Here is a 23,425-nt window from a genome sequence, read left to right as displayed (position 1 = left end):
CACCCAGCTCAGCAGTTGATTGAAGGTTTTGAAGACTGAAGGAAAAAAAAAGAATTGCCTGCAAAAAGAAAGGGAACTAAGAATCCCTGCAGGAAGACTAGGTCCTTACTTCTTGACACTGAGCTTAATATTAAGGGTCTAGTAGATTAAGGGGAGGGGAGGGGTTGGCCTCCATTGGGGGCCATCCCTTGACTGTGCTTTTTTTTGCCTACGTCTTACTTCTGAAGATGGCGCTATAACCCGATGGTCAAGATCTAAATATGTCCAATGTGTCCTTCAATGAACAGGAGTGAAATCATACAGGACCTTATTTTTAATTGTCACAGAAAAGTCTGCTAACCAACTTGGGAGATCCTGAAGTTGGCCAGAGATCTGAGAGAACAGATAAATGTACAGATGCAGTTTGACCTCCTGGATGCTTGGTTGTTCTTCTGGCTCCTGTCTAACTAGGGGCAGTCAACAGCAATCAGACAAGGGATCAGTGTTCACAGAGGTGTCTTCTGGTGTCCATGGACATGGGATCATCAACCGAACTGGCTAAAGTTGGCTGGATTAGGTATCATCTCAGGACCTGCTACTAAATAGCAGTTAAAAAAAAAAAAAGTGATGATGATATTTAAATAGAAGACATTCTAAACGACTTTTACCAAAAAATAAACAACATCTCTATTAAACTGAGAACTTAAAGTATCTGAACAGAGAACTGCCCTTGCTGACCACATATATCTCAATAAGTGTTAGTAAACAAGTCTAAAGCTCTTCTTTCAGTAGCTTCCATACATGTGACCAAATGTTGGATTTATCATATTTCAATCAGCACTCATTTTTTAAAATGTTTAGTTTTCAACCAATATTTTGCACTACATTTCATTTACAGTATTTGAAAGATTTTAAAAGAAAACAATAGTACAGTTAAAAAAGCATGGCACCTTAAATAGGATGTGCTTCAATTTCACAATGAGCACAATGTAATAATAATCCATCTCTCAGAAAGTGTAGACTATCTGCAGCTATCTTGACTGATGCTCCTATTTTGTCAGACCTGGTCAGTTTTTTCTAATTGACAGTTTCTTCTGTATATTTACAATCTGGTTGCTATAGTGAAAGGTGTTAATACAGTTTCAAGAGCTGGTTCAAGGACACACACTCAGAGGTAAATATAGGTTTCACATAGCTCTAGGCTCATCCTCAGCTGAAATCACTGGGTGCAATGAAAACCTTACATCATTTTCTAGCCTGCCGCTGAAATTATTTCCTGTGTTCCAAATTGGTCTGGGGCATTGGCTGTCATCTTTGCTAGAAAACTCATTCTATTTTGTATGTACTCATTACTGTAAAAATTGGCTGCATTAATCTTGTTATCACAAATAGATTAGCATATTGGACCATTGTATCCTCTGCTGAAGTCCCAACAGGCTTATTAGATAAGGAAGCGTGAACGGTAACGGTATACAGTAATCCAGAGTAACGGAGGACAATTCGTCAACTTAGAGCATTCAAATCATAGGACTGCTTCTACTGCTAGACATGGGATACAGAATGATGTTCTCTTTATTTTTTTTTACATCTGTGACCCATTAGGGAAGTTTTCCCTTCAATTTCTGTCCCAAAGACACAAGAGGAAGAGAAACTAAATCCCTCCAAAGTAAGGGGTATTCTTTCTTAGACAGCTGCCATCAAGTAGTCCCCAATGGAAAATCCCCCTCTATCCCCATTCTGGTGACAACTGAAAAGTTTGGATTTTCACTTAGATGCAATGAGAACAGCTCAAACCAAAAGAATGAATCGACTAAGCGGAGACACAGACAACACAAAAAAAAACAAAAACCTAAGTTAATTAAAACTGAAAAAAAGATACCCTTTAAAGTGGTTTTACACAAAATTGACAATGTAGATGTGTCAGGTTATTAATGCATATTTAAACCTGAATAATAGTTGTAGATTGACGCATTAGACTTTCTCTACATGAGAGGCAGCTTGAACCCCACACTGGGTCTAGTGTGTACATCTGAATGAATTTGCACTTTAACTGACGTATATACTTTGTAAGTTTTTTCTTTGTGTTTTTATCAGGGGAAGCCCTCTGAAACTCAATACAAAATAACAATACAGGGAAACAGAATCAAAAGAATTTTAACACATATAAGATGATACAATCAAATTTTTCACACAAAGTACTACATTTGGGTTTGTAGAGGACACAAGAGAAGAGTAAAAATGCATATAAAAGCAAAAGAGAAGGCCTTCAAAAAATACATGGTTGAGGGATCATCATCAGCATTCAAACTTTATAAAGAATGCAACAAGAAATGTAAGGGTGCAATTAGGGTGGCTAAAATAGAACACAAAAGACACAGCTGAGGAGAGCAAAAAAATCCCAAGAAATTCTTTAAGTAAACAGTAAAAAAGGGAGGACAGACCATATTGGCCCCATAAAGAATGAGGAAGGACATCTGGTTACAAAAGATGGGGAGATGGCTAAGGTAATGAATTTATTCTTCTTCTCTGTCTTCATAAGGGAATTGGGGGGCTTCAGTAACCAAAACTGCAGTTATTATCCTCGAGACACATCACAGGAAGCACCCTCATGGCTAACAGAGGACAGGATTAGAATAAGACTTGGGAAACCTAACATTAATAAATCACCAGGACTGGATGGCTTGCACCCGGGGGTACTTAGGGAACTCAGTCAAGTAATTGCCAGATCATTGTTCCTAATTTTTACTGACAGTCTACTGACTGGAATGGTACCAGTGGATTGGAAAAAATGCCAATGTAGCGCCAATATTTAAAAAGGGCCCAAAATACATCCCTGGGAATTACAGACCGGTTAGTCTAACATCAACAGTATGCAAGCTCTTGGAGGGGATGATACGGGGCTATATACAAGATTTTAGTAATGAAAACGGTATCATTAGCAGTAATCAGCATGGATTCATGGAGAATCGTTCTTGCCAAACCAATCTATGAGGAGGTGAGTTGCTATCTAGCTAAAGGAAGGCCCGTAGACGTGGTGTATCTGGATTTTTCAAAAGCATTTGACACAGTTCCCCATAAACGTTTACTGTACAAAATAAGGTCCGTTGGCATGGACCATAGGGTGAGTAAATGGATTTAAAACTGGCTACAAGGGCGAGTTCAGAGGGTGGTGATAAATGGGGAATACTCTGAATGGTCAGAGGTGGGTAGTGGGGTCCCACAGGGTTCTGTGCTGGGACCAATCCTATTTAATTCTTTCATAAACGACCTGGAGGATGGCGTAAACAGTTTAATCTCTGTATTTGCAGATGATACTAAGCTAAGCAGGGCAATAACTTCTCCGCAGGATGTGGAAACCTTGCAAGAAGATCTGAACAAATTCATGGGGTGGGCAACTGCATGGCAAATGAGGTTTAATGTAGAAAAATTTTAAATAATGCATTTGGGTGGCAAAAAGATGAATGCAATCTATACACTAGAGGGAGAACCTCTGGGGGAATCTAGGATGGAAAAGGACCTGAGGGTCCTAGTAGATGATAGGCTCAGTAATGGCATGCAATGCCAAGCTGCTTCTAACAAAGCAAACAGAATATTGGCATGCATTAAAACAGGGATTAACTTCAGGGATAAAGCTATAATTCTTCCACTCTACAAGACTCTAGTCTGGTCACCAGTCCTCAGGTAGGATGTACTAGAAATGGAGCGAGTACAAAGAAAAGCAACAAAACTAATAAAGGGACTGGAGGATATTAGTTATGAAGAAAGGTTGCAAGCATTGAACTTATTCTCTCTGGAGAAGAGACGCTTGAGAGGGGATATGATTTCAATTTACAAATACCATACTGGTGACCCCACAATAGGGATAAAACTTTTTCGTAGAAGGAGTTTAACATTAAAATTAGAAGAAAAGAGGTTTAACCTTAAACTACGTAGAGGGTTCTTTACTGTAAGAGCGGCAAGGATGTGGAATTCCACAGGTGGTGATCTCATTGGGGAGGCATCGATAGTTTAAAAAACTATTAGATAAGCACCTGAACGACCGCAACATACAGGGATATACAATGTAATACTGACATATAATCACACACATAGGTTGGATTTGATGGACTTGTGTCTTTTTTCAACCTCACCTACTATGTAACTATGTAAGAAGAGAAGAGAATAGAAAAACAGGCAAATCAAGGGACACAGACAATAGAAGTCCTGGGTGAAAATCATTATTGATTTCAACACCTGCTAGTTGTAAAGTTATAAAAAGGCAGTTATTGACCCCATTCACACATTACAGGCATATACAACAGAAAGTAAGCAGTTGGCAGTGTTTTTCAGAAACTGCATCATACCTGAAGTCTACAGCAGTATTGTGTTGCTGGTAATAAATCAGACATCTGAAAATTGGTATCAGAGCCACTGTAAACTAATTCTAGGGTATCCTCATCCTTTGCCCACTGCAGTCTGTAGCCAGAGATGTCAGCACCATTGCTCTCAGGACTCTGCAAAAGAAAATGTATTTTAATTATCGCATAATATTTCACCAGAGTGTGAAGAAACTAAAATTCAATTCTGTCCTCCGCACTCATAACAGGAAATATTCCTGGTGCATTACGCGCATCCAATAACTATTTGTTCGTCACTGACATTATATAAACTGAGTTCACAATAACTAAACAAAGGCAAGTGCAGGCAATTAGCCATTACTGTATTGCACATGACAGCCTTACTTAGAGGTAAAAAGCATTCACATCCCACTTGCCCTTCAGTCTTTAGCTAATTGTTTCAGAGATGTTGAATGTTCAAAGACATATTCATGGCTTTTTTAAAGTCAGCCATTCCAATCCAAACAGAAGGCTTTTGAGTGATGAATTGCAGATTACAGTGCCTGTTAGCTTTATCACTGATTTCCTTTATTATTTTCTGTAAAAAAGAAAATCAACTCTCATAATGGACATAGGAAACAAAATACAGCTTCTCCACTCCCTTTTGCAACCTTAAGGCTTAATGTACACGGGACGTTTTTACAACCTCTCCTGAACTATTTAACTTGACAGATAATAACCCCAAAACGTCCATTTTGCCGCGTTTGCATGCCGCGTTTGCGTTTAGAAGCGTTTGAAAACAAAAAGGCTAAATGTGTTTAACCGCGTTTAGCCTTCAAAGAAAAGCCTATAAACGAAACTGCCTAAAAACGACATTAAACAAACCTGTGTACATGTACACATAAGATAACATTGGATAAGTTCAGGGGCAGTTGAAAAAAGCATCCAACTGCTTCTGAACACCCGTTTACCAGCAGCAGTGTACATGAGGCTTAAGACACAAGATCAAACATCAGCAAACTACCAGGAGTATTGTGGGTCTTTTATGTCATTAATGACTGCAGATTCTAATGTTATCAAGTAACCTGCAGAGAGACAAGATGTAACTAACAACCTATATGTACAAAAACAAGAACACTACTGAATGGAAACAATAGAAATCTATGGGACTTCACAGCAACCTGAGACAGTACACGGGTTTGTTGAAGTTTGTAAGTAAGCAGCCTACAAATATGCTGAGCACACATTCAATCAGAGCAATGGATTTCTGAGGACACTACATTTTTTTTTTTTAGAAAGCAGGCGCTCATCTTACCTCCCAGCTTATATGTACACATGTGTCAGAGAGGAATGTCAGAACTGGAGGCCTGCACTGTGCGGGTGGTCCTGCTGCAGTCGTGACTTCTGTAGCGTTTGAATAAGGCCCATACTGAAATGTTGAAAATATATGTTAGTTCCATTTACTAATTAAAGGCTTGCTAAAAGCTGTGGTTAAGAATTTATTAAGTCAGGGTTATGAGAAGCTGAACACACAAAAAAAAAAAATTGAAATCAACATTTTCTTTTTCTAGTACTGTATGTTTAATGTATACCAAAACGTCATCACACTGTCACTTTTGTTATCATAAATTTTTGGCACAGGCAAATACATAGCTGAATCCAGATGTGTCATATATTTCATTTATATTTTATTGAATATTACATATTTTTTACACTATATATATTTAAATGGCATGTTGATTAATTTACATATGTTGGCACATCTGTTTGATTCTTTAACTATATATGCACTTTAATGATGTATGTATTTACTTATGTGATTTTTGAAAGGGATACGTGCACTAGTTTCTCTTAAGTTGTTAATTTAGTCGTGTGTTCAGGCTTAGTAGGTGCAGCTGTCGGCATTGGTCTAAACACGTTACATATTTTTGAAAATCTACTAGTGTATGACCAGCTTAACTTTTAAAGCCTCTTCCTTCTCAAGAACCCCACTATTAGTTGAGATTAGAAATCGGCTCGAGCGTGTTCGAAATCCCACATGCCGGATCCCGCCAGGAAGCCGACACTGCACACAGCTAAATACAGGCAGTGAGACATTCCCCGGTTCGCAGCTGCACAGATTGGGAAATGTCTCACTGCCTGTGATTAGCCGTGTGCAGTGTCGGTTTCCTGGCAGGATCCGGCATGTGGGATTTCACACCTGAGCCCATCTCTCGTTGAGATCATTGGTAATACAATTGCAATTGCATGGGGGTGCATTAGTGTCCATAACAGTTCTTAGCATATGGTGGTGTGATAACATGTTCTCATTTCCTGTCCAAGCCTCTCCATCTCCAGATCTAACATATTAAACAACTCAGTCCTTGACCCACAATAAATGCTTAAGGGTCTTCACTCACGTATGTTGCAGAAATAGGGATGGTTAGCAGATAAAAGCAGCCTCAGCTCAATTCATCCATGCCACACCCCCAACATGTTTCGCCCCACCCGCAGAGCTCAATAATGGAGATGAGGGTCTGCTGGTGGCAGGGTAATAAATACCATCATCAGCCGCCTAAATATTAATATAGGTAAACCACTCAAAAAATGTAAAGGACAGGTGAGTGAAAAGTGCACCGTGTCCAAGTCAAAGCCCCTGAAAAGCAATCACAGTCAGGAACATCATTTGTGGAATAGAAATAATGAGAACTGATAGAAATTCGGAGGCATGCATACAAAGAAGCAAAAAGTAAATTGGTATTATAAAACAATAAGTTAAAAAATGAAAATAAAAGTATTGCATATTAAATCCAAAAAAGAAAAAAAAAGAAGAAAAAATGACAAAACTGCCATAAGCGATCCTACAAAAGCCCAATCTTCTGGTTAAACAAAAAAAAAAAAAAAAGATAAAAAAATTATTTAGTAATGGTATTCACTAAAAAAATATGTAATACAAAAAAAGCTGAATAAAAACATTTCTTAAACCGGCCATAGGCGGTGTATTTTTTTTCCTGCAACCTGAAAGAAAATCGCTTGAGTCCCTGGTTGTGTTTATGGAGGAATCTCTCCCACGGAGATATTGTGTTCTCCCAGCAGATGGGCAAGGGGAACCATCCCAGCTGGGATAACACACAGTGATTATTGTTTGCAGCTATAGCCGCTAGCAATAATTGCTTGAAAAATCCGACAGACTGGTTGTACCAAAGTTGATCGATCAACTTAGGTGTAATCAGCCTGCCCATACATGGTTTGAATCTTGGCTGGGCCCTGCTGAACCGGCCTGGATTCAAACCATCTATGGCTGGCTTTAAAAGACAGGAGAAAAGCTTAGGTGGCGAGGATGGAGAATGTGCCATGATCATGGACCTGTGTGTTAAATCACAATCGTAAAACTTAATCAAAAATTACAAAAAAAGGTCCAAGGTTCACAAAAGGAAAATGGACAAAGACCCCATACAATATCTCACATACCCAACAATAATTTTTGAGTAGTTTACCTACATCATTTTTTAGGCGGCTGATGATGGTAGTTATTCCCCTGTTACAAGCAGACTCATCTCCATGATTAAGCTCCGAAGGCAGGGTGAAACATGTTGGGGGTGTGACCTGGATAAATTGATCTGAAGCTGCTTTTACCTGCTTAACACTCGGGCCGGGTGAGGTGTGCGGCAGCCGGGCTATCTCTTCCTATTTCTGCAACGCAGTCTTTGAGCTGCCTCTCCCTTTCCCAGTATGAGCGATGCTGCTCAGGGACTGCATGAGTTTGATACCAAGTCAAATTTAGGTACTTGCCCTGCCTGCATTCAAAACAAGTATATTTAACTACTTGCCGCCCGCCAAATAGCAATATGACGTCGGCAAAGTGGTTGTGATATCCCGACCGGACGTCATATGACCTCGCCAGAATATCAAGCCGCTGCGCACCCCCTGACACACCGCAACTCCGATCTAGGTAAAGAGTCTCTGACATTCTCTGACATTCTCTGTCTAATCCCGGCTGATTACGATGTAAACAGGAAGAGCCACTGATCGGCTTTTCCTCACTTGCATCTGACAGACGCGAGTAAAGGAGAGCAGATTGGCTGCTCTCCTGACAGGGGGAGTCTGTGCTGATTGTTTATCAGCGCAGCCCCCCCTCGGATGCCCGCCCAGGACCACCAGGATGCCACCAGGACCACCAAGGAAATGCCAATCAGTGCCCAGGCAGCTGCCAATCAGTGCCATTGAAAAATGCCTGCCAGTGATGCCTATCAGTGAAATCCAGTGCCAGTGCCCATCAATGCTGTCTTTCAGTGCCGCCTATCAGTGCCCATCAGTGCCCAGCAGTGCTGTCTATCAGTGCCACCCAGAAGCACCCATCAGTGCAGCATTTCAGTGCCCATCAGTGTCACCTATAAGTGCCTATCAATGCTCATCAGTGCCGCATATCAGTGCCACCTATCAGTGCCCATCAGTGCCGGCTATCAGTGCCCATCGTCAGTGCCCATCGGTGCCACCTCATTGGCGCCATCCCATTGTTGCCACCTCATCGGTGTCCATCAGTGCAGCTTATCAGTGCTCATCAGTTAAGGAGAAAACTTACTTATTTACAAAATTTTATAACAAAAACAAAGAAAAACTTTTTTTTTTTTTTTAATTTTCGGTCTTTTTTATTCGTTTAGCAAAAAATAAAAAACGCAGAGGTGACCAAATACCACAAAAAGAAAGCTCTATTTGTGGAAACAAAATGATAAAAATTTAGTTTGGGTACAGTGTAGCATGACCGCGTAATTGTCATTTAAAAAGTGACAGCGCTGAAAGCTGAAAAGTGGCCTGGGCAGGAATGTGCGAAAGTGCCCTGTATTGAAGTTATTAATAATATTTTATTGAACACAGAGCTGCAATAATGCTTTAATTTGCACAAACTATATTTATATAACAGAATTTCTAAATAAAAATAAAAAAAATCCATGTTTGAAAATGCAGGGTGAAAGCATTATTAGCCATTCAAATAAACAATAGTGTATAATGATGGCACTGAGAAAATACACAAGAAATTATGCGTGGCGTGTGAATTTGCATAAAGCAGAAAACAGAAATCACTTACTCCTCCATCATTCAGGGCTCGTACTCTGAAATGATAAGTGCTTCCAGGAAGCAGATCGCTTACTGTACATTCCAAATCACTTCCATGGTAGACCTCAGTGGTATGTCCTCCAGGTACATCGAGCTCTAAGCTGTACTCTGATACCTGGCATTCTGACCCCATCACAGGGGGGTCTGGGGGGGGGGGAAGTTAGTGAATACATCAGAATGAAAAAAATGGAAAAAAAATGCATGTATTATTTTTTAACATGTTTCAATCATTTTAATAAGGTCTGCTGGGAGAGGGCTCTCATTGCAACATTGAGCCATTGTCTGTTCTTTAAAGCAGAAGTAAACCCATCAATTTAACAGTTTAAAAAAACAGTTACATTTCCAGCATGTGCCGAGAATGGAACTGTCACATTAATTGTACTCTCAACCAAACTGTCAAACCATCCAATGGCTGGTGTCATAACTGATATGTAGATATTTGCCAGCACACCAAGGATCATCAATTTTGTCCAAACTGATTTTATTCAAGAAAGATCACATGACAAAACGGTGTAGTGAAACGTTTCGGAGCCATGCAGGACCCCTTCGTCATGCATGTAACTGATCACAAGTGCAGCATCATGGCAGTTGAAGATTAAACAGAGGCCAAGATGGCAGCTTTCTTGGCTGAAAATGATAGGGGGGATTACTTCTACTTTAGGTTTTAGGATTATGACTATTGCTATGACTATGGCTATTAACTGAAGAACTAGTACACCAACAACTGGATTTTTAGTAAAAGCATGATAAGGATCTACAGTCTTTTCCTACATGGCCATATTGCGCATGAGTAATATTAAGCTAATACTCAAGAAGAAGAATAATTGTTTCTCCGGAGAATGGGTAAACACATTAAAGGGCCCTAAGATTCCAACATGTAAAAGACTAATACAGTAGAGCTAATCTGGACACAAACTTTTTGTGGGGGAATTAATTTTCTTTTAATTAATTTCCTGTCCAGTTATTAAACTGAAGAGCAAAGCAAACCTGCTGGAGGCTTAACGGGAGCCAGTCACCACTGGGCATCTGTGATAATCTCCATTCTTGAACTATTATTACAGTGCAGCCTTACCTCTCAGGAAATGCTTTTTTGGTTATTTACTTCTATTCCCTTCATACTGAAGCTGAATAGTTAGGTTGAGTGTCAAGCTATTAAGATTGCCTTGTTTCTTGCCTGAACTCTGCTGCTCTGCAAATGCATATGCTGCCGGATTACATGAAAGGAAAATTAAATATATAGATAACTGACAGATTTGCACTTCCTTAGCAGCTAGACAATGACGTTTTTAATGTCTGTTACCATCCTTGAGCTTAGGAAAGAGCTAGATCAGCCTCAATGGGAGGCCTATCATCCTTACACTGTGACCTGTTTTTGACAATTTTGCTCCAACATGAAGAAATTTCAAAGAGATGACATGCATGCACACACACACTTATCCCTGAGGGATAAGGGTGCACTTTTATAAAAACTGCTGGAAATTCAACTATTACAAATTCCTTGGCCGGCTCTCTCTAAATGATTGATAAAGCAGTATAACAAGTTTTTGAGAAAATTATATATAATTCCCCCCCACAAACATCTACATTAGAAAACCAAAATAATGCAGGAACTTATCTTGTAATCAAAGCAATGTTTCCCTTGCCTGGCCTATCCTTGGTAAGCGCAGTGTTTAGCAACTCTAAAGCCGCATACACACGGTCGGATTTTCCGACGGGAAATGTTGGATGTGAGCTTGTTGTCAGAAAGTCCAACCGTGTGTATGCTCCATCGAACATTTGCTGTTGGAATTTCCGCCAACAAATGTTTGATAGCAGGGTCTCAAATTTTCCGCCAACAAAACTTGTTGTCGGAAAGTCCGATCGTGTGTACACAAGTCTGTCGCACAAAAGTTCACACATGCTCTCAATCAAGCAGAAGGAGCCGCACTGGCTCTTGAACTTCCTTTTTTCGTCTCGTCGTACGTCTTGTACGTCACCGCGTTCTCACGTTTGGAATTTTTAGCCAACATTTGTGTGAGCGTGTGTATGCAATACAATTTTGAGCCAACATCCTTTGGAAAAAAATCCATGGTTTTGTTGTCGGATCTGATCGTGTGTACGAGGCATTACACTCCCATTAATACAAAAATCTGATCACTATATTACTCCTTAAAAAAGAACAGAACCAGCTACCCATCTTCAGCATAGCGCGCACAATTCTAAAAGGAAACTACATTTGCTGAAGCTAGCAAACACTGCACAACAGGCAGGACAGGTAGTAGAAACGTTGCCCCCTCCATAATCATGGAGGGTACAAACACAGAAAATGATAAACCTACCATAGAAGTCCTGTAGGTACTTACCCCATTGTAAATGTACTTCTTTGTGCTTTGGTTTGCCTACCACTCTTGGTGCTTGACAAGGACCTGGTGCAACACATAATGTCCGAATAGGCTGACTTTCAGAACACTATGAAAAAAACATTGTTCAGTTACAGACATAATTTAGACAAACCAGTCACTAAATTTGCTGGGAAAAAACATATACTGCACTGTCACCATTTTATCTCTCTCGGGGTGCTGCCATGTTATTTCACCATAATGGAGTAATGTATTGTTATTATGCTTTACAATAGTGAGGGAATGGTTGCCTGGCCAAACTAATCATGTGCATGGTTCCTGGTAATGTGAAGTCTTGATCAACTTTTTTGACAACCAAATGCGCAAGGCAGCATGAAGAGTCTGAAGGAATAGATTTATTTTACATTTTACTAGCACAACAGTGATTACATACAGCATGCTTTGGCCTTTTGTGGGTGTATATTACAGTGATCGAAAAGAGCAAAGAAACAATTACAGCTATAGTTATCATTAGAAGGTAAACACTGATTAACTGCAGCTAAACAGAGTTGTTTTTTTTTTTTTTTTAATGCTTACTTTAAAGCTGAACTCCAGGCAAACAGCTTAATACAAGAATGATATACATATACTGAAGCAGTTGTACCTGCCAAGGGATTTGTGTTTCTGTCCATCAAATACTGAGATTTATACAACCCTGCCACACAGCACAACCAGGCAGATCACACCACAGACTGCAGAAAGAATACAATCTTTCCATCCCAGCCTGCCAAGTGGACAATAAGCCTAGGTTCACACTAATGCGGGGCTGGAAACCCCGGATCCATGTGCGTTTCCCGCACTGCATTCAAATTGCACTGCCCCTGCGATCTGTAGCAGATATGAGTGCAATTTTAATGACACCCCAAACTCAGGTTGCAAACGAATTGCGTTTGACTGCAGCGGATCGCATGGTACAAAAGTATCATGCGATTCGGTTGCAGTGCGGGTCCAAAATTGGTGCATACATCACTTTGATGCGATTTGAGCCCATTCAAAATGACTGGGCTCAAATCCCACCTCACTGTAGCACGTGAATTGAAAAGGAATGCAGTGTGGTTCCTGTGTGATTCATAGTGTGAACAAGACAAAAGGAGCAGCAAAAGACTGATGAGGTCAACTCTCTGCTTGCTGCTCTTATTATCCTGTTGCTTGTCAGAACATTTACATTTACCATATCGGTCTGTCTCCAAAATTATGACCCTCCCTCAACTAGTCAGAGTGTTGAAGTATATGGGATTAAAAAAAGGCTGATACTGAGTCAAATTCAGGAAGTTACACTGGCTACATTAAAAAAAAATACTGATTTATAAAAAAAAAATACCCAGTGGCATGCATGTGTGTCTTTTATATCTGCCTGGATTTCAGTTTTAAAGTAAATTGTGAGGACCTGGGTGAATGAATCTGTGCATATGAAAAACAGGATAAGCAGAGTGAAATGTAAATGTAAAACACAGTGAATCCAGAGACAGAAACTGTCTTTTTATGTATACTGTACAACTGTATATCCATGTTTCCTGTGAAGTTCATGCTTAATCCTGTCCTTTCTACCTCTTTCCAGGACTCCCTATTGGTCCTGATGGACAGCATCATTTAGTAATAGGTTGGCATGGGAGGTAAGAACATAGCTCAACTTTTACAGGAAAATTCAAGATTTTATATGATTTTAGCTGCATCGATTATTGGATTTACTAATCATTTATGACATGAAGTTGAAGGTAACCTCTGTTACTCCATTGTCTTCATCATGCATAGAGTTTCAGTTGTACCACTTTATGACATGTTTATATAAAGTTACATAATAAAATGTGACCACATATTCCCTTGGCAATAATGATCTCTTCTCTAAATTATATATTATAAAATTATATATATATATATATATATATATATATATATATATATATATATATATATAGATATATAGATAGATCTATATATATATAGATCGATCTATCGATCTATCTCTCTATCTCTCTATCTATCTATCTATCTAGATATAGATATAGATATATATATAGATCTAGATAGATAGATAGATAGATAGATAGATAGATAGATAGATAGATAGATAGATAGATAGATAGAGTAGGTTTTCTTGGTGAACATATCCTAATGCAAATAATTAAAAAAAAAAAAAAAAAAAAAGAGTCCCTATTCACAGCTATAAAAACCCAAGCTTTTTTTCGGTTATACACAAAACCAGAGCATATATTATGCTATAAGAGATAAGCCTACCTGACTGTGTCCCCCTGTGCTGATTGAGCACACACGGAGCTTGTATAAAGTGCCTGGCTTCAAGTCGTTGCAGGTATATTCTGTTTCAGATCCACTATATGCCACCTTCCACTGCGATGCTGTAAAAATATGATATCATTATCATAATATCACTACAATAAACAGGAATTAAAAAGAACAGAGAACAGAGTGCAACATTGATCGCAATGTAACCACTGCATAGATCAGATATATAATAAGTGCAGCGCTTCCAAACTCAAAACCAAATGAAAAATAATCCTATGAATACCCAAGATCTTACCCCCAATGTCTCCCATCCAAGTACTAACTAGGCCCAACCCTGCTGAGCTTTCAAGATCAGACACATTCAGGGTGGTGTGGCCATAGGACTTTCCCCCAATGTCTATTGTTAAGAGCAATATGTGTAATAAAAATGCTTTACATAAACTGTGATATTGTGGTAATAAACAACATACATCAATAAATTGCTTAAATCCAGGAATTAATATAAAGGCAAATACAGCAGAAAATACAATAGGACAGAATAAAAGAGTCCCACAAGCTGTAATGAGAAAACAGGATGAGCTCCTCAGACCGTCAACATTAAACACTTGCAAAGTCTCCCAGGTGCCATTGATCACACGAAACCAGTAGGGCATACCCGGATACATGCTACTGAACATGTGCGAAGGAACGGCGGCCATCTTTGATGCTGGAATTCCATGTTACTGTACCATGTGGTATGCTGTGTTACATCTTGTAAGTGCTTAGACTTAACAAAATTCCTTTTTATGGGTGGTATTACACTATATGGAGTGTCTCTTTTATTATATGTGCATTGGTTCTGCTGAGCTAATTTCCTGCAAGTTGTGGATGTATATGGGGGGGGGGGGGGTTATTTACTAAAGACAAATTCACTTTGCACTGCAAGTGCACTTTAACGTGCACTTGGAAGTGCAGTCGCTGTAGATCTGAGGGGGACATGCAAGGAAAACAGAAAACAGCATTTTAGCTTGCACATGATTGGATGATAAAATCAGAAGAGCTTCCCCTCATTTCAGATCTTCCCCTCAGATCTACAGCGACTGCACTTGCAGTGCACTTGTAGTGCAAAGTGGATTTGCCTTTGGTAAATCAACCCCATAGTGTCAAATATCAGCAAAATATCTGGTGTCTCTGTGGATTAGGGGAGGCTGGAGGGAGCACCTTTTCCCAGAGGAAATTTCACTATGCGCATGTGAACTTTCTTATATTGAAGGTTGCACTATTTTGTAAGCCTTGTATGCGATTAATGGCACCTGGGAGACTTTGCAATTGTTTGATGGTGACGGCTTGAGGAGCTCATCAGATTTTCTTATCAAGGTTTGTGGGATTCTTTATATTCTGTCCTAGTATATTTTCAGCTGTATATGCCTCTATATTATTTACTGGTCCTGGATTTCCTGGTCCAAGTTACCAAACTTCAGCCTCGAAAACTTAATGACTTGGAGAGGATATGCAAAGAGGTGTGGGACAAAATCCCTCCTGAGATGTATGCAAACCTGGTGACCAACTACATGAAACATCTGACCTCTGTGATTGCCAACAAGGGTTTTGCCACCATGTACTAAGTCATGTTTTGTGAAGGGGTCAAATACTTATTTCACCCATTAAAATGCAAATCAATTTATAAAACCTTTTTGAAATGCGTTTTTCTGGATATTTTTCTTGCTAGTCTGTCTTGCTGTTAAAATAAACCTACCATTAAAATTATAGACTGATCAGTGGGCAAATGTACAAAATCAGCAGGGGATCAAATACTTTTTTCCTAACTGTAAGCACTTTGTTAATTAATGTTGTTTATAACCACAATATCACAGTTTATGTAAAGCATTTTGCTTGCTGTTACCAATAGACATTGGGGAACATCTTATGGCCACACCACCCTAAATGTGCCCGATTTCTGATCTTGGAAGCCAAGCAGGGTTGGGCCTGGTTAGTACTTGGATGGAAGGCACTTGGAGTAAGATCTTGGTGATTTATAGGATTATTTTTCATTGCTATTTATTTTTATAATTTTGGTTTTGAGTTTGTGAGTCCTGAACTTGTCATATGCCTATATCTGTTGTGCTGAGTATCTAGGCATAGTGTCAGCAGTTAATATATACATAGATTCACCTGAGCGCAGATATTTTACTTCTACTTTCACTGTATAGATTACAGTTCAAAACACAAAGCTTTGCTGTAGAGGGCATAGGGGGCGCCAGGGGGTGGCTATCGAGGCTGGAGCCCTGAATGTGGAGCCCATAGCCCCAAGTCTCAGCAGGTCGCGGCTGCGGTGGGTGGCATTGGAGGTGGAGGAGAGACAAGCAGGCAGACGAGCAGAGATGACAACATCTCTCTCTGCCCTCCCGTCACCACTCTTCCGCCCTCACAGCCGGGTCACTTCAACGTGGGAGCGATGTGCGGCGGGGAGCAGAGAGATGACATCATCTCTCACTGCCCGCCACACATCAGCACTCTTCTGCCCTCACAGTGCGGGCCTCTTAAATGTCGGAGGTGCGGCGCGGAGCAGAGAGATTACATTATCTCTCACTGCCCACCCCGCATCTCCATTCTCCTGCCCTCACTAAATGGACCAGTGCTGCCAGCTTGCCACCAATGCAGCGACAATGCACATTTGGTGGCATTGGCTGGCATGGCAAGTGACAATCTGCAAATGGTGGCAAGTGACGTGGCAAGTGACAATCTGCAAATGGTGGCAAGTGACATAACGTGGCAAGTGACAATCTGCAAATGGTGGCTAGTGACGTGGTAAGTGACAATCTGCAAATGGTGGCAAGTGACGTGGCAAGTGACAATCTGCAAATGGTGGCAGGTGACAATCTGCAAATGGTGGCAGTGACGTGGCAAGTGACAATCTGCAAATGGTGGCAGGTGACAATCTACAAATGGTGGCAGGTGACGTGGCAAGTGACAATCCACATCTAGTGGCAGGTGATGATGGCAAGTTAAAAAGCTGCATCTGGCGACAGGCGATGGTGGCAAGTGACACGCTCAGGGCTCCCACTGATTCTGCATTATGGTGAGTTGAACCACTTCATTATGTATTACAATGTAACAATAGAAACTATGCGCTTCGATCACCCTGACACCATATCAACCATGGTGCCATGACTGAAACTCCGACACCAGATTTCCTTTGCCCAAGAAAAATTGCTTACCACCGACGTGCCCCCCAAGGTTGGTGACTGCTGCTATGGGCTCTAGCCCCAGATCTTTTGCAGACCTAGTAACGCCCCTGGTAGAGTGTATGGAAGGACACGTGGATTACCAGTACCTAAAGTAGTCTAGTTCATGTTCAATGATTTCTTTCAAACGTCAATACTTGAATTGTATTACAGCGTTATACTGCACTGTTCTAGCATAGTTCAAAATATAGGTAATAAAAAATAAAAAAAAAGACATCTTCAGGATTATTTTACTAATGAGATTTTTGCAATGGCACTTGCTCTCAGCATACATAACTAAGGTGTCTACTTCAAAACTGTTAATACAGATTGGGTACCAGAAAAATTGAATTTGCTTGTCTATTAAAGTAAAATGGGAATGGTCACTCTACCACAGGCCCTTTGTGGGTTTTCCTAGGATTGTGCTTCGCTATTTGCAAATTTAATTTATAGCACATGCCGCTGCTCCTGAAATCTGGCACTTTAAAGTTGGGAAGCTTCCATTACCCAATGCGTGTACCTTGAGCCCCTTTTGACACAGACTTTCTGCCCAGGCCCGCCTGTCAGTTTTTCAAGTGGACCTGATTGGAAGCTCCATGCACCTCTATGGGCAGGCAGATGTAAACTGACTTATTATTTTGGAGCTTACTGAGCTTAAAGTGTAATAAACCTTAGGAGAATATCGTGTTTAGGCTTTTATACTGAAGAATATTTTTTTTCTTTTTAAAATCGATTGTTATACTTACCTGTCCTTGACGTTTGCACAATATATTTCCAGCAGTTTTCTCTAAATTCCCCCTGTGTCCTAGATGTGGATGCAAATCCCCCAGTGAAGAGAGGTTGCCATTTGCACCCAGGTTTAGTATATGGATGAAGGCTAAACATGGTGTCAGCACATTAGCCTGTAGCCCAAAATACAGTGCCTTGAAAAAGTATTCATACCCCTTGGAATTTTCCACATTTTGTTTTGTTATAACCAAAAACATAAATTGATTTTTTGGGGGATTTTATGTGCTAGACCAACACAAAGTGGCACATAATTGTGAAATGGAAGGAAAATGATAAATGGTTTTGAAATTTTTTACAAATAAATATGTGAAAAGTGTGGTGTGCATTTGTATTCAGCCCCCTTTACTCTGATACCCCTAACTAAAATATAGTGGAACCAATTGCCTTCAGAAGTCACCTAATTAGTACATTACACACAAGTCCACCTGTGTGTAAATTAACCTCAGTATAAATAAAGCTGTTCTGCGAAGCCCTCAGAGGTTTGTTAGAAAACCTTAGTGAACAAACAGCATAATAAAGACCTAGGAACACACCAGACAGGTCAGGGATAATAGCACAACTGCAAACCTACCAAGACATGACCATCCACCTAAACTGACAGGCCGGGCAAGAAGAGCATAATTCAGAGAAGCAGCCAAGAGGCCCATGGTAACTGGAGGAGCTACAGAGATCTACAGCTCAGATGGGAGAATCTGTACACAGGACAACTATTAGTCGTGCACTCCACAAATCTGGCTTTTATGGAAGAGTGGCAAGAAGAAAGCCATTGTTGAAAGAAAGCCATAAGAAGTCCCATTTGCAGTTTGCAAGAAGTCATGTGGGGAACACAGCAAACATGTGGAAGAAGGTGCTCTGGTCAGATGAAAACATTATGTGTGATGGAAAACTAACACTGCACATTACCCTGAATACACCATCCCCACCATGGTGGCAGCATCATGTTGTGGGGATGCTTTTCATCAGCAGGGACAGGGAAGCTGATCAGAGTTGATGGGAAGATGGATGAATCCAAATACAGGGCAATCTTAGAAGAAAACCTGTTATGCCCTGTACACACGGTCGGACTTTGTTTGGACATTCCGACAACAAAATCCTAGGATTTTTTCCGATAGATGTTGGCTCAAACTTGTCTTGCATACACACGGTCACACAAAGTTGTCGGAAAATCCGATCGTTCTGAACGCGGTGACGCAAAACATGTACGTTGGGACTATAAACGGGGCAGTGGCCAATAGCTTTCATCTCTTTATTTATTCTGAGCATGCGTGGCACTTTGTCCGTCGGATTTGTGTACACACGATCAGAATTTCAGACAACGGATTTTGTTGTCGGAAAATTTTATATCCTGTTCTCAAACTTTGTGTGTCGGAAAATCCGATGGAAAATGTGTGATGGAGCCTACACATGGTTGGAATTTCCGACAACAAGGTCCTATCACACATTTTCCATCGGAAAATCCGACCGTGTGTACGGGGCATTAGAGTGTGCAAAAGACTTGAGACTGAGGTGGAGGTTAACCTTCCAGCAGGACAAGTATAAGTATTTATAAAGCAGTTCAGGGTATATAGTGCAGTGCAGAGTATATAATACAGTGTATTGATGTGGTCCCGACGACTGCTGTCTTTTGGCTTTGACAGCTGTTATATAGGCAAGGGTGGGGCCACCCAATGATGTAACCCAGTGACCCCAGGGCGGGGTCATCCAGTTATGTCAGCGGGTGGCCCTGCCCTTGCCTATAAAATAGCTGTCAAAGGGAAAAGACAGCAGTTGCCGGGAGGCCTCTCATGGAGGCAGAGTTATTTTAGGTTTTTTCTATTTTTCGGGTCCGTCGGGCGGTGTGATTAATGGTGGATTTACATCATGGGACACTTTTTTTTTTTTTTAATAAAGGAATTGTCAAAAACTGTCTCTTGTGGTTTTTACTTTGACACTTTTTTTGGTGAACGGGTAGGGGTACAACGTAGACGATACCTATTCACATGGGGGGGCAGGATCTAGGGGCCCTCTTCTTAAAGGGGGCTTCCAGATTCCCGATAAGCCCCCCCGCCCACAGACCCCGACAACCACAGCCCAGGGTTGTCGGGAAAAGGCCCTTGTCCCCATCAACATGGGGAAAAGGTGCATTGGGTCGGGGGGCGCAGAGCCCCCCTGCCCCAAAGCACCCACCCCCCATGTTGAGGGAATGTGGCCTGGTATGATTCAAGAGGCGCTTGCTCGTCCCCACTCATCCTGACCTCCAGGCTGCATGCTCAGATAAGGGTCTGGTATAGATTTTGGGGGGAACCCATGACAATTTTTTAAAAAATGTGGGCGTTTTTTTCATTGATTTTTCATCTAGATTGCCGGGAGTCAGCAATAACTGCGAGCAAGTTTAAATGACATTTTTTCCTTTAGAAATGTCATTATTGCTGCGGCACTGTTCTATACATCGCACAGATGTGCCACTTTACAGGCAGACTAAGGGGACCCCCAAGGCATTATATTTAAAGGAATATTTAATTTTTATTGTTTCAATTTAAAAATCATTAAAATACTGCTCCTGAAAAAAATATAAATAATAAAACTTTTTATGTCAAGAACATGCATATAAGCCTTTAAAATGAGGACTTTTGATTTTATATGTTCATGTCCCATAGACTTTAATAGGGTTCACATGTTCGCTAGAACTTTTTGCTTTGTTCAAGGTGTTCTGGTGTGAACTGAACCGGGGGGTGTTCGGCCCATACCTAAAATTATTAGTAAGACACATAAGCGACATACATTCAGTGGGTAAGATGACACATTAGGAAGGATCGGGTCTTGCATGTTTTAATTCTGCTTTAACCTTCTTTGTGGTATTCCCGAGTTTGGCTCTGGATAAGGATGAGCTTCGAGTTCGAGTCAAACTCATGCTCGACTCGAACATCGGCTGTTCGCCAGTTCGCCGAACAGCGAACAATTTGGGGTGTTCGCGGCAAATTCGAATGCCGCGGAACACCCTTTAAAAGTCTATGGGAGAAATCAAAAGTGCTAATTTTAAAGGCTTATATTCATGGTATTGTCATAAAAAGTGTTTGGGGACCTGGGTCCTGCCCCAGGGGACATGGATCAATGCAAAAAAAAGTTTTAAAAACGGCCGTTTTTTCAGGAGCAGTGATTTTAACAATGCTTAAAGTGAAACAATAAAAGTGTAATATCCCTTTAAATTTCGTACCTGGGGGGTGTCTATAGTATACCTGTAAAGGGGCGCATGTTTCCCGTGTTTAGAACAGTCTGACAGCAAAATGACATTTCAAAGGAAAAAAAGTCATTTAAAACTACTTGCGGCTATTAATTTGCGGGGGGCTTATCGGAATCTGGAAGCCCCCTTTAACAAGGGGACCCCCAGATCCCAGCCCTCCCCCATGTGAAATGGTAAGGGCCATTTCACAAAAAAACTGTCAAAAACGTTAAAAATGACAAGAGACAGTTTTTGACAATTCCTTTATTTAAATGCTTCTTCTTTCTTCTATCTTCTATCTTATTTCTTCTATCTTCCTTCAGTTTCTTCCTCCATCTTCTTCTTCTGGTTCTTCTGGTTCTTCCTCCGGTGTTCTCTTCCGGCATCTTCTTCTGCGGCGTCTTCTTATCTTCTTCTCCTCGGGCTGCTCCGCATCCATGACGGCTCCCGCTGTGTGACGCTTCTCCTCTTCTGACGGTTCTTGAAAAATGGGGGGCAGGGCCACCCGGTGACCCCGCCCCCTCTGACGCACGGGGACTTGACGGGGACTTCCCTGTGGCATTCCCCATGACGTCAGAGAGGGGCAGGGTCACCCGTTATGTAACCCTGCCCCTTCTGACATCATGGGGAATGCCACAGGGAAGTCCCCGTCCAGTCCCCATGCGTCAGAGGGGAGCGGGGTTACTGGGTGGCTCCGCCCCCCATTATTTAAGAACCGTCAGAAGAGGAGAAGCGTCACACAGCGGGAGCCTCCCTCCATGCCATCATGGATGCAGAGCGGCCCGAGGAGAAGAAAATAAGAAGACGCAGCGGAGGAAGATGCCAGACGAGAACACCGGAGGAAGAACCAGAAGAACCAGAAGAAGAAGAAGATAGAGGAAGAAACCGAAGGAAGATAGAAGATAGAAGAAAGAAGAGGCATTTAAATAAAGGAATTGTCAAAAACTGTCTGTCTTTTTTAACATTTTTGACAGTTTTTTCGTGAAATGGTAGGGGTAAGTACCCCCTTACCATTTCACACAGGGGGGAGGGCCGGGATCTGGGGGTCCCCTTGTTAAAGGGGGCTTCCAGATTCCAATAAGCCCCCTGCCCACAGACCCCCACAACCACCGGGCAAGGGATGTGGGGATGAGGCCCTTGTCCCCATCAACATGGGGACAAGGTGTTTTGGGGGGCTACCCCAAAGCACCCTCCCAATGTTGAGGGCATGTGGCCTGGTACGGTTCAGGAGGGGGGGCGCTCTCTCGTTCCCCCCTCTTTTCCTGCAGCCTGCCAGGTTGCGTGCTCGGATAAGGGTCTGGTATGGATTTTTGGGGGGGACCCCACGCCGTTTTTTTTTTTTTTTTGGCACAGGGTTCCCCTTAAAATCCATACCAGACCTGAAGGGTCTGATATATATTTTGAGGGGGACCCTACGCCATTTTTTTTTTTAATTTTGGCCGGGGTTCCCCTTAATATTCATACCAGACCTGAAGGGTCTGGTATATATTTTGAGGGGACCTGAAGAGCCTGGTATGGAATTTAGGGGGACCCCCCACGTCATTTTTTAAAAAAATTTTGGTTCGGGGCTCCCCTGTGGGGAATTCCCATGCCGTTTTTATCAATGAACTTTTATGTGTATTGTCGGACCGGCAATTCATTAATAGCCGCGAGTAGTTTTAAATGACTTTTTTTCCTTTGAAATGTCATTTTGCTGTCAGACTATTCTAAACACGGGAAACATGCACCCCTTTACAGGCATACTATAGACACCCCCCAGGTACGAAATTTAAAGGTATTACATTACACTTTTGTTGTTTCACTTTAAGGATTATTAAATTCACTGCTCCCGAAAAAACAGCTGTTTTTAAAACTTTTTTTTGCATTGATCCATGCCCCCTGGGGCAGGACCCAGGTCCCCAAACACTTTTTATGACAATACCATGCATATAAGCCTTTAAAATTAGCACTTTTGATTATTCATGTTCGTGTACCATAGACTTTAACGTGTCGCATGTTCGAACAAATTTTTTGCCTGTTCTGGTGTGAACCGAACAGGGGGTGTGTTCGGCTCATCCCTAGCTCTGGGTAAATTCTTCATACCAAAAGCGGTAATCCTAAGCCACACTCGGGGCTTCATTGCAGTATCCATGGAAAGTTACTTACCTTGTCCCCAGGATCCTGCGATCCCCCAACCCCCCCCCCTGCTTTGTGCGGCGGCTGTGTCTTCCGCCTGATGTACTGTAT

General features: G+C 41.3%; 1 protein-coding gene across 2 annotated transcripts in view; it reads right to left on the bottom strand.

Annotated features, from left to right (window-relative positions):
• Positions 1-23,425, bottom strand: part of FNDC3B (fibronectin type III domain containing 3B) — a 471,921-nt gene that overhangs the window by 108,420 nt on the left and 340,076 nt on the right. For both annotated transcript variants that reach the window (XM_073626229.1, XM_073626230.1), the window contains 5 exons: positions 14,003-14,121; positions 11,732-11,837; positions 9,361-9,533; positions 5,611-5,724; positions 4,323-4,472 (listed from right to left, as the gene is read on the bottom strand). In XM_073626229.1, coding sequence (XP_073482330.1) covers positions 4,323-4,472; positions 5,611-5,724; positions 9,361-9,533; positions 11,732-11,837; positions 14,003-14,121 — 662 coding nt within the window. The remainder of the gene's footprint in view (positions 1-4,322; positions 4,473-5,610; positions 5,725-9,360; positions 9,534-11,731; positions 11,838-14,002; positions 14,122-23,425) is intronic.

The sequence above is a fragment of the Aquarana catesbeiana genome, linkage group LG04, assembly GCF_042186555.1.
Source record: "Aquarana catesbeiana isolate 2022-GZ linkage group LG04, ASM4218655v1, whole genome shotgun sequence".
Taxonomy (NCBI): Eukaryota; Metazoa; Chordata; class Amphibia; order Anura; family Ranidae; genus Aquarana; species Aquarana catesbeiana.
This window is presented reverse-complemented; position numbering and strand designations above follow the sequence as displayed.